We start from the raw sequence: 21152 nt of genomic DNA on the forward strand, positions 1-21152 counted from the left end.
GAACACTGGGGGCAGCACCATCCTGTAGACAGGGATCTCAACCACCACATGCAACTTCTCTTTTGGCATCTAAACAATCTTTGCAATGAGCATCTAGAAAACCGGAACTCAGTAGACAAGCGATGCCTTTGGGAGGTGCCCCCTTTCAGCTAGTACCAAGTGCACCTTTTCTTTCAGCTAATAATGATACTATCACACTCTGCTGGGAACACATAATACATTTTAAAGTTATGACTTCAAAGATAGATATCACAAAGACCTGCTGCCACATTTGAAAACTATTTCCAAGTACAAGTTAAAACCATCCATCACTGCTGTGTCTTTGCGCATGTGAAGAAGCTGGAGACACATCTGAATGACATGGAGAGGGAAAGCCTGATGCCTGCAGGACCAGGATCCCGAGTACTCTTCCTACTCCATTTCATTCTCCTCACACGAACTGAATGAAGCAGGTATCACTGGGATTCATTTTACAGATAGAAAACCAGAAGCATGTGGAAAGTCACCTTACCTAAAACAACACATCTGGTGGGTGAGCAGTCACTTGATGGAATTGTCTTGAAAAGGAAGTACAGTGGGGCTGAGGCGACAACTCAGAAAAACGTTTACAAGTGTAAGGCCCATGTGCTACCCTGCACTTTGGAAGGGCTTCCATTCTTCTCTCATGAGAACAGCTTGCTTGCCTAAAAATGCCATGGTTTAGCCTACACCCAGCTTTCTCTTGGGAGTCTGGAACTTGGGTTTTACGCAGAGTGCACTTACACCATAAATAAATAAATAAATAAATAAATAAACAAACAAACAAACAAACAAACAATCATGAGTTTAAAAAAATGGGCCACCTTGGCAATGACATGTCACATGTGCTGCTCTGAGGAGCTGGTGCCTGTCTCCTACACGTGGCCAGGTACCTCTGCTCAATCATGCTCCGTCTCTTCTTGCTGTAATGAACCACAGACTAAGACCTTCTGAGTCCCATTACAGCCATTATACCTGATGTCATCTTAGGAACCCAGGACACACGGCGTGAGGAGTTAGGGACTCCACACAGAAGGCTGTCTAGGACTTTACAGTTTGGACAAACCATGCTGGGTGTATTGGTTCTGTCATCTCCACAGAACATTACAAGCTTTCCTAACGCTGTGATCCTGGCTTCTCTGCATGCCAATGAGACGCTATACCCCTTGGTTTTTAAGAGACAAGGTTTCTTTGTGTAGCCCTTGTAGCCCTGGAAATAGCTCTGTAGACCAGACTGAACTAGAATGTAGAGATCCACCTGCCTCTACTCCCAAGTGCTAGAATTAAAGGTGTGTGCCACCACACCCAACTGAAACGTTACACTTTAAAAATTCCCTTTTGCCATAGGGATTCACACATCCAAAATTAAGGTTGACAGGGGTTTCTTTAAAAAGTAGGTTGTTTAGAACTGTGAACATTTGTTAGCTTTCCAGGACTATGGATGTTTACCAGAGGGACAACAAATCCAGAAAACAAACTCCAGTCTAAATAACGATTTTCAGTCATCTCACACCGAAGGTGTTACATCAGCATCAGGACTTCAAAGGCTTGGCTTGGGAAGGGAGAGGCTGGTTTGAACTAGAGACTGTCCTAGGACATGGCTTTACCTTTTCAAAGTACATTCTTCAGAGATGGCGCTGCAGTAGTGCTAAATTAATCCTTCAGAGGGATATGAGCAGTTCGGCCCTCGAGCCTTACCTTATCAGCCTGCCGCATGTAGCAGTAGAGAACTCCTCTCATACACTTTATGGCCGAGTGCTCCAGCTCATGGGTCCTTCCCTTGTCATCATCAATGCGCCTGGGCGAGAGAGATAACTCAGGAAACAAATTGGAATTGCATTTGAAAAGGGAGTAGAGCCTTTGATAATTAAGTATTTGACTAACTGGCTAATCCTCTGTTCTGGTGACATCTACCAATTCTGTCAGGGAAATTTCCTCTTCCTGGCAGAGGTACAAATGCTACAATTAAAAAACTTGTGGCAAAACTAGTGCGGCTTTCTCCCTGCTTTGCCGGAGTGAGTCAATTTTTGAGGGAGGGAATTTTCTAAAATGATCTGGCTAAAATTTAAAGCTTATTTCTATATTAGAAAAACACCCACAATCATTTTAAATTTACTGTTATAAAATGCAGACAATCTATCTCTTTATGATCTGTAACTCCCAGTTGGTCTCAAAGAAGCAAATATTCAAGAAGGCACACACTTTCTTTGCTGTGTCCCACACGTTAGTCTGTAAAGATTCCTCAAGTAGATGCACACCCATCCAATGACACCCGGCATATTCTGCCACGAAGTGTCATAGGCTCGGGTTTTCATTTAAAAATCAATTGGTCATGTTTTACCTCTCCTGCTTTAAAAAAATAACAGCTAAAAATCTAACCATTAAACTAGATTAAGATGTCTTTTCTGAGCCAAAAAATTCTTTGTAATTATGAATGACTTTAAAAAGTAGATGAGAGCTCTCTGCTCCCAAACCCCATGGGAGAGAGACCTCACCGCCTGGTCAGGTGGGCACTTCTGAGGCTGCAGAGCGGAAAAGACCACCAACACTGCCCACCCCTGCCCACATCCCCGGCCGAAGAGGAAACTGTATACGGCCTCTGAGTTCCCATAGAGGAGGGCCCAAGAGCAGCAGGACCGCTGCGCCTGGGACACCGCCATAACCTGAAGAGAGCTACCAGATAAACAGTTCTCTGCACCCAAATCCCGTGGGAGGGAGAGCTAAACCTTCAGAGAGGCAGACACGCCCGGGAAACCAGGAGAGACGGCACTCTGCACACATCTCTGATGCCAGAGGAAAACACCCCACGAGCAAACTTGAGCCTCGGGACCACAGGTAAGGCCAACTTTTCTGCTGCAGGTGAGCTGCCTGGTGAACTCCAGACACAGGCCCACAGGAACAGCTGAAGACCTGTAGATAGGAAAAACTACACGCCCGAAAGCAGAACACTCTGTCCCCATAACGGGCTGAAAGAAAACAGGAAAACAGGTCTACAGCACTCCTGACACACAGGCTTATAGGACAGTCTAGCCACTGTCAGAAATAGCAGAACAAAGTAACACTAGAGATAATCTGATGGCGAGAGGCAAGCGCAGGAACCCAAGCAACAGAAACCAAGACTACAAGGCATCATCGGAGCCCAATTCTCCCACCAAAGCAAACACGGAATATCCAAACACACCAGAAAAGCAAGATCTAGTTTCAAAATCATATTTGATCATGATGCTGGAGGACTTCAAGAAAGACATGAAGAACTCCCTTAGAGAACAAGTAGAAGCCTACAGAGAGGAATTGCAAAAATCCCTGAAAGAATTCCAGGAAAACACAATCAAACAGTTGAAGCAATTAAAAATGGAAATAGAAGCAATCAAGAAAGAACACATGGAAACAACCCTGGATATAGAAAACCAAAAGAAGAGACAAGGAGCTGTAGATACGAGCTTCACCAACAGAATACAAGAGATGGAAGAGAGAATCTCAGGAGCAGAAGATTCCATAGAAATCATTGACTCAACTGTCAAAGATAATGTAAAGCAGAAAAAGCTACTGGTCCATACAGGAAATCCAGGACTCAATGAGAAGATCAAACCTAAGGATAATAGGTATAGAAGAGAGTGAAGACTCCCAGCTCAAAGGACCAGTAAATATCTTCAACAAAATCATAGGAGAAAACTTCCCTAACCTAAAAAAAGAGATACCCATAGGCATACAAGAAGCCTACAGAACTCCAAATAGATTGGACCAGAAAAGAAACACCTCCCGTCACATAATAGTCAAAACACCAAACGCACAAAATGAAGAAAGAATATTAAAAGCAGTAAGGGAAAAAGGTCAAGTAACATATAAAGGCAGACCTATCAGAATCACACCAGACTTCTCGCCAGAGACTATGAAAGCCAGAAGATCCTGGACAGATGTCATACAGACCCTAAGAGAACACAAATGCCAGCCCAGGTTACTGTATCCTGCAAAACTCTCAATTAACATAGATGGAGAAACCAAGATATTCCATGACAAAACCAAATTTACACAATATCTTTCTACAAATCCAGCACTACAAAGGATAATAAAGGGTAAAGCCCAACATAAGGAGGCAAGCTATACCCTAGAAGAAGCAAGAAACTAATCGTCTTGGCAACAAAACAAAGAGAAGAAAAGCACAAACATAACCCCATATCCAAATATGAATATAACAGGAAGCAATAATCACTATTCCTTAATATCTCTCAACATCAATGGCCTCAACTCCCCAATAAAAAGACATAGATTAACAAACTGGATACGCAACGAGGACCCTGCATTCTGCTGCCTACAGGAAACACACCTCAGAGACAAAGACAGACACTACCTCAGAGTGAAAGGCTGGAAAACAACTTTCCAAGCAAATGGGCAGAAGAAGCAAGCTGGAGTAGCCATTCTAATATCAAATAAAATCAATTTTCAACTAAAACTCATCAAAAAAGATAAGGAAGGACACTCCATATCCATCAAAGGAAAAATCCACCAAGATGAACTCTCAATCCTAAATATCTATGCCCCAAATACAAGGGCACCTACATACGTAAAAGAAACCTTACTAAAGCTCAAAACACACATTGCACCTCACACAATAATAGTAGGAGATTTCAACACCCCACTCTCATCAATGGACAGATCATGGAAACAGAAATTAAACAGAGACGTAGACAGACTAAGAGAAGTCATGAGCCAAATGGACTTAACAGATATTTAAAGCCCTGGGTCCTGCTAAGACTGAACCCCCAGTGAACTAGATTGTTGGGGGGAGGGCGGCAATGGGGGGAGGATGGGGAGGGGAGCACCCATAAAGAAGGGGAGGGGGGAGGGGGATGTTTGCCCGGAAACCGGGAAAGGGAATAACACTCGAAATGTATACAAGAAATACTCATGTTAATAAAAAAAAAATAAAAAAAATAAAAAAGAAAGGAATTGGGCAAGAAAAAAAAAAGTAGATGAGATAACAAGAAATAATCATGACTAAAAATGTAAGCATGTTACACACTCATTGTTTCATTTACGTGAGATATCTGCAGATCACCTCCACTTGATAAAAATCATCCCCTGCCTCCTTAAATAAAGTATGCTAAATTTTACTTCTGCAGATCTCATATATATAGGGTGATGAATATCAAAAAAAGTAAATTATTCAAGACTGTCACTCACTGAGCCTATTCAATGTAGGCATGAAAGTAAGCACATCATGCATGTGTTGTGATTTTGTTCCCTGAGCTCTGCATGGATAACGTACGAAAGACTCAAGTCTCTTCTGAAATGGTTGGGGACGCTTGGTGCCTGACTTTAGACCCTCTGTTCCATATACTTTTTTAAAGCAATTTTCTGCCCCTCTGCTATTTTAAAACGTTCAAATGTGTAGAAAGTTAAAGTAATACTGCAATGAACAATCATTTATTCTTTACCTAGATTCATCAGGTATTAATATTATCTTGTTTTATATTCCAGAGTTAAGTATAATTTTTCTTCATTATTTGAAAGCTACAAACGTCATCCGGATTTTCCCGTACACCCATTGGAAATATCTCTAGAGGGAAAACACTCCCTTATATAACCATACACAACATTAATTGCATTCAGGACACTTAAGAGTTGATGGTATATTAGGTAATATACAGTCTATACCCAAATTTATAAAATGATCTCCAAAATAAACTTCATAGTATTCTTTTAAAGCATTGGTTCTATAAAACCAGTCCATTTGGAGTTACTAAGGGGCCAGACGCCAGCTCACCTGTACGCCAGAGCCAAGGCCCAAGCACCCGCAGCACAGTACAGGCTCTCATGCACTTTGGACTTCTGATCTCCACCACAAGTTTTAGTAGGAAAGAGACCTGTAGTTGGGCTTTGATATGTCAGCATCGTTGACTTGACTACAAAGACAAAGAATGAACACACAGTCAGTCCTTTCTCTTGGTTTCTTCATCCTAGTCTTGAACGTTTTATTGTTTCTGAACTTAGCATAAAACTTTTGAAGATGTTAGACCGCTTCATGTCACTCTGGCCAAGTACAAATCCATACGGTATAAAGCTGCCTTTATGCTGTGCAGAAAGCCTTCAACCACTGAGAGCATTAAAGGTTTGGGTTTATGATGGCTAATGCTAACATATGATACAGATCTTATGAAGATAATATCAGACGAGGAAGAGAAGAAAAGCTTAACCAAAAAATAGGAGTATAATCTATTTGCTAAACTAAGCAAATGTACAATAAGTAACTTTCTAAGTTATAAGGCCGGTCCTACTGCATGCTGCAAACTAACTGATCCACAAGTCAGGAGGCAGAAGGAAGACCCTGTATCTCACTGGTGACTGCTGTTTGCCAAAGGGAGTTACTTCTCTCACTTACTGACCTGCAGGGTGAGGAATAAGCTTACATTTCAACAGTAAAATTCCATTGCATAGGAAGGACGGCAACGAGTAAGTGAGTGTGGGCACAGCAAAGGTCTGAAATCAGTGCTTTCCCCTCTTTGACAGGATCACACACCGGGAAAATAAATACACTATACTATACTACATTTCTGTATTTCCTGAAGTATATTTTATTTCTGTCAAATTTTAAGCAAACACTTTTCCTAAAATATTTTCAATCAATATAATCTAGATTAAGATATAACAACCTTCCTCTCTTATCTTTTGATTTAAGCAATGTAAAGGCATAAGTTATATATAATGGGTTCATTATGATATTTTGATGAATACACACACCGTATTTTGATCATGTTCAATATTCTCTTCTCCCAACTAGGCTCCTTCTACTTTATGCCTCCCTCACATATCCATTTAAGTTGCTTACAAGAATGAAGGTGAGGGTTTGTTTACAGGAGCTGTGGCAGCTGACCAGTGGACATATGACTGAAATGTCTCTCCCTCCCCTATCAACCAAGTACAAATCCTCAGGTAGGGGTGGGGTCCCACAAGGCCCACTGCATTGCATGACAGACTGTTAAATGTCCAATCTCACACAGTTCTTTTAAGATCAAGAGTGGAACAGCTTTGCTGTGCCTGGAAGAAAGTGTTCCGTTCTGCTCCCCACAGCTCCTTTTCTCCAGCTCTGATATCCTTAACACTTTATTGTTTTGTTCTTTGTCTACTTCCGAAGACAAAGCCTTACTCTGCAGCTACTCTGCAATTCACAATCTTCCTATCTCCACCTCCTGATGCTGAGATCAGGTCTGGAACATTGCACTCAGTATTCTCAGACTAAACAAATCTTTTCCAGAACATCTTTCTCATGGTAAAGAATTGGTACCCGACAGGGCAAAAGTAAATACTGGCCATTTCTTTTAAAACTACAATTAGTCCTGTTTAGATTGTTATTGCTATAAAGATAACAGAAAGTACAATAGAAGAATGGAGACCAAAATCCTGGTGAAAAATAAGCTGAAATGAAGTTTACATGAGATTGAATGAAAAGGCAAAAAAAGAAAAACATGTTTTGGGAGATGAATGAAATTTTATGTTCTTTACCATAATAGGAGAAGAAGAAACAAGATTACAAAAAAAAAAAAAAAAAAAAACCCAACAACAACAACAACAAAAAACAAAACAAAAAAAACCTCAATAGACTCCAATTCATGGTCTGATAAGAAAAGGATTCCATTCATATATTCTTCCAAGTTGCTTGTTTATACTTGTCATGTTGATCTTGGATGAACAAAACTTAAAACCAAATAAACCAACAACCAAACCGCTGGAGGAACTGATCCTGTTAATGGGGACAGTAACCTGAGATTGTGTCTTTTTGCTTCAGTGAGTTAGAAACTAACCATATGTAAACAATCAAGTGTTACTCATATGAAGCATTGGTTCCAAAACAAACACAAGTTCTAGAGCCTATTAAAGTTGGTGTGGTGGCCGCACCGTTACGCCCAATACTCGGGAGGTGGAGACAGGAAGACTTAAGTCAGTCTGAATCAGTCTGATCTACATAGAGAGTTCCTGGACAGTCAGGACTACACAGAGAGATGCTGTCTGAAAATACCAAAATAAATAAATAAATACAATACGGTAATACTTAGGAAAGTTAAAATACTAAAAGATATTGGTCACATAAAGTTATTCTTGGGCCAACCTGTGGATTCCCTTTTACAGTCCAGTACAGATACACAGCTAGAATATACAGCTACTTATACAGAGAAACGACCCCATCTTCAAATTACAGAATAACTAAACAAAACATATGAAATATGACCAGGGAACAGGGAATAACAGTCATCAGTGCTTACCAATTCTGTAATAATGATCCAACTTATCCCATAGAGTTTCATTATCAGGTCTTGGAAGATTAATGCTTTTAAGAGGTTCATAAACTGAGCCTAAAAGAGAAAGGAAAACTGATCAAATTACATCATTCCCACCCAGATCAATGATGAAAATTTCTAAATAAATGAAAATGCAATAGCCAACAATGTAATTTTCAGTTTCATTTAACCCTATTGAATCCTGGGAAATTTTTTTCAGTAAGAGAAGAACAGAAAAGATGTTTAACAAGCGTAGAAGAACCCTGCATGCTGTCCTAGCATCAAAACCAGCATTCCTGGCCATCGATGTGCTGTATGGCATAACAGCCCAGTACTCCCAGTACTCTAGAGTGATCAGAGGCTCAATTTCTCATCACAGACCTAAGTACGGCTCTTCCATCTCATCCATTGGCTTATGCTAACACTTAGGAGGCAATTACCAGTGAAATGATCACACTTCAAATGTCTCAAACAAGATGAGGCTCACACACCCCAGAGCCATAGGAGATAAAGAAACTCATCGATGTTTCAGGAGCTCACACACCCCAGGCCATTCACTCGATATTCAGTTATGTTTCATACTGAAATTTTTAAACTTCCAAGTTCTCTTGCATTAATACCTTGACAACAAGCAAAACTCACTTTTTCTATTTCTCAGTCATAGAAACCATTCTAAGGCATTAGCAGAGCATATTGCTCAAAAGCTACAAAATACACAAGAATCACAAAATGAGCACAGAAGATTGAACACTGGACTATGCACATTCTCGGCGGCTGTCCGAAAGGGAGACATCGGAACTGAATACTAAGTACGAGCTCCATTCTTGCTGAAAGCACTCAGAAATGCTAACATCTCAAGGACATAATTAACCCATCCCTAAATTCAGATAATATGAGCCAGATAGTTTTAAAAAAAGTCAGTATTAATTTTACTCATGTTGGATAAATGATATTGACATACATTGAGTTTATTTTTAAATTAAATAAAAATCACTTAAGCTCATAAAATTACTATGTCTGATACGTTGATTGAAAGCCAGACTGGAGCTGAGAGATCTCTCAGCAGGTAAAGATGTTTGCCCTTCAAAATCGAGCCTGGTCTATGGACTCACATAGTATAAGGAGAAAACTGACAATTACTTGTCCTCCGTCCTCCACTTGAGGCAGCATGGTGTGACTGCCACTCCCCTCAAACATTGAAGCAATATGCTCTAAGTTAAGACATTTTCTAAATGTTATTAGTAACGGTACCAACTGGAATGGCTCCACAGTAAGTACTGGAGCCCTTTGGAAACCTACACTGATCATCAGAACATCTTCCCTCCAGCTACACAGGGAACAAGAGCCTCATTCTGACCTCTGCCATGGCTAAGATATAAATGTAAGCACACCTTGTCAGCTGGGATAGAATGGGGCCACTGCTAATTAGTAAAGTATTAGAGTCTTGAGAAACTCTATGTTCCCGGTGACGCTCAGGCACTAAGAGAGAAACACTGGATGCCAATGATCACAACTTGGAAGCGTGAATGCATAACCTGAGGACAGTGTGGCTTAGGGGGAAACTATGAGCAAACAATATCTTTGTTTTTACTTATATGTTCTCTATGGTAAAGGTAATCCCTATACATTTCCCCTATACATGAAAAGGAAAATTATCATAATTTGAATATATAGGCATCTGAAGAGAAGACGCAGATGGTAAAGTAGTTGACACACAAATATAACAGGCATGAGATCCTCAAAAACCCAGATAAAAAAAGGGGTGTGGCACTGCATTTATGTAACCGCAGGGCTGGTAAGGTGGTGACAAGCCGATCTTTAGACTTCTCTGGCCAGCCAATCCAGCTAAGTCTGTGAGCTCCAAGTTCAATGTAAAATTAACAACTACCAAGATTCTGAAGTCAAAGTAGCATTTTATTTCATTTGGAAACAGGATTTCACCCAGTATCCACAATGTTTAGTTCACAACTCCCTGTAACTCCAGTACCAAGGGTATCTGAAATTTCTGCAGATACCTGTATTCAAATGTGCACACATATACACACAATTATAACAAAAATAAACACATGAAAGAGGCCAGTTGGTAACGAACTAAAAGCCCTTCATCCCTGGACTCTATGCAAGAGCAGGACAGGATATACAAAGACAGGGTGGGTAAGCAGGTGCTACATAGATGGCTTTAGCTTCTGAACCTTTGGCCCAGTGCTTTCAGCATTTGCATTCCCTCAGCTTCTTCCTGTCTATGTCCATCTACTATGTTAGCATGTATCCCTGCATTACTCCTTGTCCTGGAACACAAAGAAACTCCAAGCTTCAATGACTACCATCCAAATTCTGAAACTTCTTATAGAAGCAGAGTACAACATAAAAGAGGTGGGCACAAAATCCTCTTCAGGGTTTCCCCTCCTGAAACAGAGGCATGCAGTGTACATCGATTTCCTCCTTCCCCAGCACTTGGAAACTGGGGACAGGCTCCTGCAGAGAATGGGGGTACAGCACAGGGAACCTCTCCCCTTCTGACTGTTCTGTCTGAGGCTTCTGTGGCTAGGACTGGGACTGTGAACAGAACCTCTCCACTGATCTACATGGTGTCAGTCAAATATGTTGGGGCAAAAATCTGCATGCAGCGGTAATGGATGCCAACTCTAGACTTAGGTTTGGGAGACAGTTGCCACCTAGGATCTACATTTAGTCTGTGAAAAGCACGTTTCGCTTGACCTTTTATGCCCTGCTGTAAATATGTCAATGTTCTCATAGAACTGTCCATTGAACACAGGTGAAGAAAAGATGGCAATGTCCCAGTGATTGCCCAATCTGTGGGTGCTCAAAGCACTACCATAATCCTGGCATTTCCCACATGACTGGCATTGGTTTAAGTCCAATCTTCCTTCCAGTTTCCCAGACATCTGCCAGGATGGAATGGAATAGAAGCAACAGAAACCAAGGCCACTTGGCATCATCAGAACCCAGGTCTCCCACCACAGCAAGTCCTGGACACCCCAACACACTAGAAAAGCCAGGTTCTGATTTAAAATCACATCTCGTGATGATGATAGAAGACTTTGAGAAGGACATAAATAACTCCCTTAAAGAAATACAGGGCAACACAAGTAAACAGGTAGAAGCCCTTAAAGAGGAAACACAAAAATTCCTTAAAGAATTACAGGAAAAGACGACCAAACAGGTGAAGGAATTGAACAAAACCATCCAGGATCTAAAAACGGAAACAGAAACAATAAAGAAATCACAAAGGGAGACAACCCTGGAGATAGAAAACCTAGGAAAGAGATCAGGAGTCATAGATGCAAGCGTCACCAACAGAATAAAAGAGATAGAAGAGAGAATCTCAGGGGCAGAAGATACCACAGAAAACATCAAAACAAAGAAAACGCAAAACACAAAAAGATCCTAACCCAAAACATCCAGGACACAATGAGAAGACCAAACCTAAGGATCATAGGTGTAGAAGAGAGCAAACATTGCCAACTTGAAGGGCCAGTAAATATCTTCAACAAACCTATACAAACCTATAGAAACTTATAGAAACCTATACAAAGAGATGTCCATGAACATACAAGAAGCCTAGAGAACTTCAAATATATTGGACCAGAAAAAAAAATTCCTGATATGGATGTCTCCTGAGAGGCTCTGCCAGAGCCTTACTGATACAGATGAGGATGCTTGCAGCTAACAGTCGGACTGAGCACTGGAACCCCAAAGAAAGAATTAGAGAAAAGACTGAAGGAGCTGAAGGGGTTTACAACCCCATAGGAAGAACAACAATATAAACTAACCGGATTCCCCAGAACTCCCAGGCACTAAACCACCAAACAACGAGTACACATGTGGCGATCCATGGCTCCAGCCACATATGTAGCAGAGGTTGGCCTTGCCTGACATCAATGGGAAGAGAGACCCTTGGTCCTGTGAAGGCTCAATGCCCCAGTGTAGGGGAACGCCAGAGTGGGTAGGCAGGAGTAGGTAGGTGGGTAGGGGAACACCCTCATAGAAGTAGGGGGAGGAGGGATAGGATAGGAGTTTCCGGAGGGGAAACTAAATAAATAAAATATCCAATAAAAAAATCCTAAGGCAACTTTGTGTAAAGCATCTTGCATTCTTTTGCCAACACTGACTTAGTTGTTTGCTGATCTTGGCCCGTTTCCCTACTGCAAACCACATTTAAGATGCTGTGCTTCTTAATAAACTTGCTTGGCATAAGCCATCAGACATGGAAGACCTGGTACCAACTTTCCTTATGCCCATCCTCCCCCTCAGGAATCGCTGGCTGGTCCAGGGCACTAACCCATCTTCCCTTCTTGAGGACAACTGAAAACTGAAGGAACGGTCACCTTACATTAAAGGATGGAGAGTACCTAATGAAACAGACTGGCAGAAAGTCAAAAGGCAATCTTAAAGATCACCCAAGAGTTCCCTCCCGAGATAGACGTACACCTTACATGCTGTTGATGCAACTGTGCTCTGTGAGTTCGCAACTGTGTCCATGCAGCTGGTTGTATGCCATTCTGTGTTAAGACAGAATAGAATAAAAGGAAATCTGTTCCTAGAATTCCCCCAAATGACAAACAAAATTTTTGGCTGCTCTGACTCTTCATAAATAATCTTATTTTATGCTACTGTTATCTTTAATCTTTTTTATTTTTTGGCATGCCTAATTTGACAATGCATGGATTCTAGTTACAGGGAGATAGAGCAAAGGTCTGGTAAGTACACATTTATAACCTTAAATACTATTATTTTCTTAAAAATCTTTTGAAATGTTATTTGAGGCTCTATTAAATGTTTCAAGAACCCTTAAAATGCTACTTGTTTATATAGAATAACATTCAAAGGAGTCACTAAAGCATTGTTAAACTAACAAATTTTACACTAGGTACATAGGCTTTGGTAATGATTTCCTTCTAAATGAGGTTCTGAAAGAAGTAATCTGTTTTTTAATCAAAGGTAACAGGAAAATTATATAAAATGCTTTATATTAATCAGAATATTTTCAGTTCGCCTGGAGACCTGAGTGGGTGATGTACTTGTCATCCAAGGATGATGACTCTGGGCCTTCAGGACTCAAATAAGTACACAGTAGCATCTGTGGTCCACACTCTTACAGAGAGACCTGAGTCAGGAACTGGAGAATCCCTCCCAGCCCAATGGCAGGCTAGGCTAGCAAGTGCAGCTTTGAATAACAAGAGACCCAATTCAAAAATGGTAGAAGGCTAGGAACAATGCCCAAGAGTGTCCTCTAACACCACTAATAGCACATACTCACATATGCATGCATGTGTGCAAACACACCTATGTACTCACATGTGCATGCATGTATATGCACAAAACACCAACATACTCATGTGTACAGGTGTATATGTACACAAACACACCCACATACTCTCATGTGCATGCATATGTACAAACACACCCCCATACTTACAAGTAAATGCATGTATGCGAGCAAACACACCTACATACTCACATGTGCATGCATGTATATACACAAAAACACTCCCACATGTGCATGATAAATATCCCTAAGTACTATACATTTAAATTCTCGTATTAGACTAATTATTATAAATTTCTTCTTCAGGACTTTAATATTTCTTAATATGTAATATACTACATGTATTTAATAAATATATTACACATGTTAAATTATGAATGAATATGTCTATAAAAGTCAAAATTTTCAGGTTCATAATGAAAATTAAAAGAGATAAAATTCCCGGTTTAGCTCTGACTGGGTTGTTTGGTTTTTAGTGGTTAGCTTCTTGAGTTCTTTATATATTTTAGATATTAGCCCTTTATTGGATGTGGGGTTAGTGAGGATTTTTTTCCCCATCTATAGGTTGCCAATTTGTCTTTTTTTTTTTTTTTTTCCCCCCGGAGCTGGGGACCGAACCCAGGGCCTTGCGCTTCCTAGGCAAGCGCTCTTACCACTGAGCTAAATCCCCAACCCCCGCCAATTTGTCTTATTGACTACGTCCTTTGCCTTACAGAAGCTTTCCAGTTTCATGAGGTCCCACTTATCAATTCTTGATCTTAGAGTGTGAGCCATTGGAGTTCTATTTAGGAAACTTCCCCCTGAGCCAATGAGTAATGAAAATCAAAAAGAGATAAAATTCTAATAAATAGTAAAATTTTAAATCTATGTTTTCACTCTCAACATAACAAAAATAGCTATGTTACTAAGTTTTGAAAGTTAATATATCGTATGCTTGCATTTACACATTAATAGAATCAAATGTTTGAAGTAAAAAAAATCTGAAAAGTTATAATGATAATTATGATAAGATATTCCACATGTAGCTTGACCCTAAATATACCAAAACAGGATTAAAAACTAAATGCATAATGTCTCCAACTGCACACGCACATAAAGATAATCAAATACTTCTAAATGCCTAGAAAGATCTAACAAATGGTTAAGTAACTACCCCTAGGGATATGGGTATACTTTTATACCATAAAGCTCCTAATATCTGAATAACATGGAAGAAGGTATTTATTTAGCACTTTTATAATTTCTTAAAATGGAAAAAGAAAACTGGAATGCCTAACCAAAATGCATCATCCAGTCTCAAACTCCTGGCAAAGCTGTGAGGATACTAAACCGAGATTAAATGGTGTAAATTTGAACACAGGACTCTTTCAAGATGAACCAGGTTATGCTGTCTTGCCCTCACAGTCTCCTGAAACAACATTTTACCAAGAAGTCTAACCCTTAATCATTGCGTCCACTGCCTGCTTTCCCTGACAGTCTGCTCGGAACTACTTCATGTGCATGTGTATGCTCTGTGGTATCACTGGAGAGCAACTGAACTTCCACATTCATGTGTGTCACCATAGGAAAGCTCAAACCGGGTAAGAAACATTTGAAAAAGTAAAAAATATGGAACGCACAATATGACTGTAAGGAGGACTATGTGAGAAGGAACTGTGTTGCCGATATTCACGACAACTGTAATGCTTCTTCACCTGACACAAAGAGATGAGAGGCAGGATGCCACTCGTATCTTGTCTTTAATAATAAAAAGATAGTAAGTTCTTCCAGTGCCCTTCAGATAAGAAGCAGGGCACATAAAATAAACTTAAGGACATTACTCCTGATGTCTTATATACTGACCTGAAGAATAGCAAGCATTCAGTTAGTGGTTCCATTTACAGTCTAGTAGTAGAGTGCATTGCCAAAAAGAATTAGGATGTTACATAATTTCTGCAACATCTGAGCTGATTCAAACAAGTGTAGTGTTCCTGATTTTTTTTTAAATATTCTTTACTTTTTTTTAGTATACAAGTATTTTTGCCACATTTATGTATGTGTTTGACTTCCAGGCATGGTGACTCAAAAGGTCAGAAATGGGTGTAGGATCCCCTGGAACTGGAATGACAGGTGGTTGTGAGTTCCCATGTAGGTGCTTGGGGTCAAAACTGGCTCCTCTGAGAGCGCAACAACTATTCTGACCTACTGAGCCATTTTGCCTGCCCCATTCCTTTTAAACTACAATCATTAAGATGGGGAGGGGGACTCACAAGTCTAACACACTAAATGTCCTCTTTATTGTCCATCACTGCAGTGATGTGAGTACCAATACCGTCTGGAATACAATGGTTCTTATAAATACTTACTAGGGAATGAAGTCATATTCCTCTGATGTCTTTACTTTGCCAAGTTATTTAGGACAGCTGCAAAAAATGGAGCAATTTGGGACAGAACTCAAGTGCGACTCACATGTGTGTGACCATAGAGTACCTCAATGGCTCAATTTGGTCTATAATGTTTTCATGTTCTTATAGATTATGGCTGTAACCTTTTTCATGCCAGTTGGTTTTTAGTGTTATTTGTAGGACATGGTCTGAAGTTGCTATTTTCTAATAAAAATCAATATTTTCAAAACTCATTAGTATATACAACACAGTCCATGGGCAGGTTGACAAAGCCATTAGGAATGAGGTCCCTTTCATGTCATTATTCACAATAAATTATATCAATAAATCCATGCACAATAATAAATCAATATATTTTATTTTTAATTTATTCGCTTCACATCCCAATATCGGGCCCCCTATCAGTAGAAGTGGAGGAGAACAGGTGAGGATATTGGATGTAGCCTTTTTAAGTGAATTGTTTGATAGAGGATAGCACTAAACCTGAACGTAGATGATTCTTAAGAAAAATGCCAGACCGTTATTTCACACATGAAATTTAAATTTCAAATTTATAAAATTTAAATTATGCTTATCCCAGCATTAGCTGAATTATATATGAGAAAACCATTCTATAACATTCTGTCTTTATAATTAAGATTTATTATTTCTCCTGTTATCATATTAGTCTTACCAACATTACACAGTATGTTTAACACAAAAATTATTAGCACTAATTAAACATTTTCCCAGTTTATTTTATATAACAGGAATGAATAGAAGTCTTGAACATTAAATAAAATTACAATAAGCAATGAATTATTAAAAGAGCTTCATTTGCAACATTATTTACTGACCATAAATAAAAATATTTATAATCAAAATGAGACTAGACCTACTTCTAAGTGAGAGCTTAGAGTTTGCATGTGTATTGTAAAAACGTTGCTGTGACATAAATTTATCTTTTTCAGAACTAATACATTAAATGGAGGAACAGTTTATTTCTGTTCGAGGCTGGAGTCCACATTCACTTGGGCGTGTTACACCGGAGCACAGAAGAACACACGACAGAGGAGATTGGCCATAAAGCATTACAAGGATGCAGAGAGGAAGATACCAGCATCCCAATGTCCGCGTCCCAGAGAGTCCACAAACCCCCAATAGCACCGGGGACTAGTGACTGCTTAAGCCTTTAACATATGGGCCCTGGGAGGGCATTAAAGATCCCAGCTGCATCACCAGGTGATGAATGCTAGTCAATTTCCCCCGTCCAGTGACTCTACGTTTAGGTGATTAGCTATATAAAGGGAAGGACGGTACGATCCACACCGTTGTGCACCACCCTTACCCCAGCCATGTGCTGCAGACCTATGAAGAGTAACTGATTTCTGCAATGAACAAAATCCTGAAGAAGGATTGTCTAAACACCTCAGATAAGGAAGTGGGTTTTAAAGCGGGGACCTGAGCTACAGTCACTACTAAACCATCATACAACTTCCAGGACCTACAGCATCTCTGAACTAGACCTTCTCATCAGAAATGTAGAGAAAATTATGCAATGGCCAGGAAAATGAAATGAAATATTTTATGGATATTATATGAAAAGCTAATTTTTTTCATTTGCCCATTTTGCTATGAGCTTGGGCAGTGAGGGAGGAAATGAGCACTAAACAGGAAATCGTTTACCAAGTGAACACAAAATTTCCTCGGCAATATTAGGATGGGTGCTCCACATATTGATTTGTATATTTGCAATTTAAATTATCAGTGATTTTTTTTTTAAGAAAGAAAAAGGGATAGTTAGGTGAAACAAATCAGGCCGTAAAACAACACTCTTGCTTTGATATAGGCAATGTAGGACCTGTATGCATGATTGTGGGAAACCAAAATAACCACTCTAATTGCACCTAGGATAGAAAAGGAAACCAGATGCACTAAAGTACGGCCCCAGTATACACAGAGATGCTAAGAGGTCTTCAAGCAAGAGTCATGACTAAAATAAACCACTTCTATAGCACAACCCCTAAGAGCTAAACTTAATGCCATTAACATATCACTAATTTCCTACTGTGCTTAGCTATAGCCCATTGTCAAGCATTCCAGAAAGAAATTATTGTCAAGAATTTTGGGACAGAAACCAAAGTGTAGAACAAAGTCAACATGATACTTAACGATCAAGGGCAAATGATACGAGTTCACTCCCACAGACCTATATGGGCAGGAGGGAAAAAGTGATTCCTATAAGTAGTCCTCTGATCTCCAAGTTTGTGTGTATGTGTGTGTGTGTGTGTGTAGGTGTGTGTGTGGTGGGGGGGTGTTGCCGGTGTGTGCACATCCACTTGTGTGTATGTGTTTGTGTGTGTGAGCGTGCACATGCAAGTGCACATGCACATATGCGCTCTCTCTCTCTCTCTCTCTCTCTCTCACACACACACACACACACACACACACACACAAATGCACGTGCACAAAGGGGGAGAAAGACAGAGAGAATGAGTAATGTAATTTAAAAAAAATTAAATATAGAATGGCATAATGAATTCAAGGTCAGGCTGGACTACAAATGAGAGGCTATCTCAGAAAGCCAAAACCTCACCTAACCTAACCAAATGAATCAAAATGTGTAAAATGATCAAAGCACCACAGAGCACTCCCCAAACACATCATTCTTATGCTTCTGTGGAACAGTTAAAAATAATTTCCTGGAGAAAAAAAATCAGAGTAACAGTCGAGTGGCATTGTTGAATAAATGAACAACATTTTCAATATCTATTCATCCACTGATTAAAGAAAAGGCTCTTCCCATTTCCTAGCTCTTACGAACAAAGGAGTTAAGAGCATGGCTGGACAGGGTTGCTACAGAGGGAGGGATAGCCCTTGGGTATGCCCAGCAGTATAGCTGGATCTTGAGGTAGATCTATCCCCAGCTTCCCGAGGAACGACCACACTGCTCCCCACAGTCACTCGTTTCATTGATCTTAGCCGCTCTGACTAGTGTAGTATGCATCCCCCTGATGACCAAGGGTGTCGAGCACTGTTTAAGTGTTTCTCGGGCGTTTGTTTCATCTTTAGAGAACTGTGTTTCTATACAACCGTTTTAAAGTTGTGCTTTGCTCTGCATGCCTTTTTGTTTTGTAGTTCCTTACATACTTTAGATACGAGGCCCTACATCACATGTGCAATTGATAGAGACATTTCCCCTTCTATAGGCTTCTCCGTATGTGGTCCTTCTTCGCCATACTGAAGGTTTTCAGTCCCATGGGGTCCTGTTTATTAATTGCTGGTCTCAGTGCCTGTGCTATAGGTGTTCTGATCAGAAAGTCTTCCTGTGCCGCTGAGATCAAACTTATTTATCTTCTACTTTCTCTTCTTTCAGATTAAGAATACATGGTCTCATGCTGGGCTCCTGGATCCATGTGAAGCTGAGTTTTGCAAAGGGTGATGAACAGGGCCTATGCAACCTTTGTTGAGGACGCTGTGTCTTCTCCATGGAGCATTTTTGTCTTATCGAAAGACAGGTGTCTACAGGAATGTGGACTTAGATCTGGATCTATTCTATTGGATATGTATTTGTTTCTATGCCAATATTATGCTATTTTTATTATTATAGGTCAGTAGCAAAACTTGAAATCATGTGATGGGTGATACAAATAGTTTCTTTTTAATTTTTCAGGAGTATTTTAGCTATTCTAAATTTTTCTTTTCCATATGAAGCTGGAAAATGTCCCTTCAACTTCTGTTAAGACTAGTGTTCAAATTGTGTGAGCATTGCATTGAGTCAGTAGATTGCTTTGGAAGGCTCGTTTTCACTATATTAATCCTACTGATACGTGAGCATAGCGAGCTTTCCATGTTCTGATGCCCTCTTCAATTTTTTTCAATATCTTAAAAGTTTTTAATCATAGAAGTCTTTCGTTTGATTAATTAGCATTATTCCAAGAAATATTTTTGAAGCTATTCCAAAAGGTGTTGTTTCCGTAAGTTCTTTCTCAATCTGTTTGTTATTTGTTTATAGGAAGGGTACTGATCTTATGTGTCCAGAATCTTCCCAGAACTTTTATCATGAGAAGGTACTAGATTTTTGTCAGAAGCCTTTTCTTTATCTAATGATCATGTAGCTTTTTTGTCTTTGGGTGGTGAATTACATTTATTGTTTTAACCTATGTTGAGAAATAACAGGGATGAATCCTCCTGGAAAATAGTGGACAATATATTTTTGATGTGTCCTTGGACTCAATGTGCAAGTATTTTATTGAGAATTTTTGTATCTATGTTTGTAACATAATTCTCTTTCTTTCTTGGTTCTCTGTGTAGACTAAGTATTAATTAGGGGATCTCATAAAAAACAGGAATTACTGTAGTTTTTATTTTATGGAATAATGAGAGGGATGTCGCTGCTAATTCTTCTGTGACTGCTAGTAGAAATCTATTTGCATCAATCTGGCCCTCAGCTTTCTTTGATTGAAAGACATTTAACTAATGCATCTATTTCACCAGGGGGTATTGGTTTGTTTAAAGCTCTTCTGACCTTGATTTAACTTTGGTAGGTGAAATATATGAAGAATTTTATCCATTTCTTTTAGGTGTTCCAATTTGGTGGAATGCAGATATTTAAGGTATGGCCCTTTGATTTTTCTGTATTTTTTTAGAGTCTTATGTGATGCCCCCTTTTCATCCTTAATTTCATTAGTTAATTTCTCTAAGTGATTTCCCAAAAATGAAAAAAAAAAAACCCTCTTTGGATCAATTTCTGTTGTTTCTATTGTTGATGATGCCCACCTTTATTCCATGGTGGCCAGGCAGAATAGAGGGGATTATTATGTTAATTTTCTTATATTTGGTGAGACTTATTTTATGTAAAAGTATATAATTCATTCCGGAAAATTTTCCATGAGCTACTGAGAAGTTATATTCTTTTGTGTTTGGGTGAAAACTTGTCAATATCCACTAGGTCCATTTGATTTATAACATTAATTAATTTCTCCATTTTTCTCCTTAGTTTTTTTCTGGATGACCCATATATGGGTGAGAGTGGAGTACTGAGGTCATCTACTATCCCCATGTGAGTGTCAATATGTGCTGTTAGTTGTAGTAGTGATTCTTATGTGAACTTACGGGCCGTTTTGTTTGGTATATAAATGTTTGAGCATATCATATCCATTCCTATCTGTCTGATTAGTTTTGTCAAATACAAAATACCTATAACCT

The 21152-nt window shown here is 39.5% G+C and overlaps 1 protein-coding gene across 8 annotated transcripts in view; it reads right to left on the reverse strand.

Annotated features, from left to right (window-relative positions):
• Positions 1-21152, reverse strand: part of Phkb (phosphorylase kinase regulatory subunit beta) — a 204043-nt gene that overhangs the window by 160397 nt on the left and 22494 nt on the right. For all 8 annotated transcript variants that reach the window (XR_010060011.1, XM_063278111.1, NM_001414933.1 and 5 more), the window contains 3 exons: positions 8277-8366; positions 5783-5921; positions 1717-1816 (listed from right to left, as the gene is read on the reverse strand). Coding sequence is in view for 7 of the 8 variants with exons in the window: in XM_063278111.1 (XP_063134181.1) it covers positions 1717-1816; positions 5783-5921; positions 8277-8366 (329 nt within the window). In the remaining variant the exon portion in view is untranslated. The remainder of the gene's footprint in view (positions 1-1716; positions 1817-5782; positions 5922-8276; positions 8367-21152) is intronic.

The sequence above is a fragment of the Rattus norvegicus genome, chromosome 19 (assembly GCF_036323735.1).
Source record: "Rattus norvegicus strain BN/NHsdMcwi chromosome 19, GRCr8, whole genome shotgun sequence".
Taxonomy (NCBI): domain Eukaryota; kingdom Metazoa; phylum Chordata; class Mammalia; order Rodentia; family Muridae; genus Rattus; species Rattus norvegicus.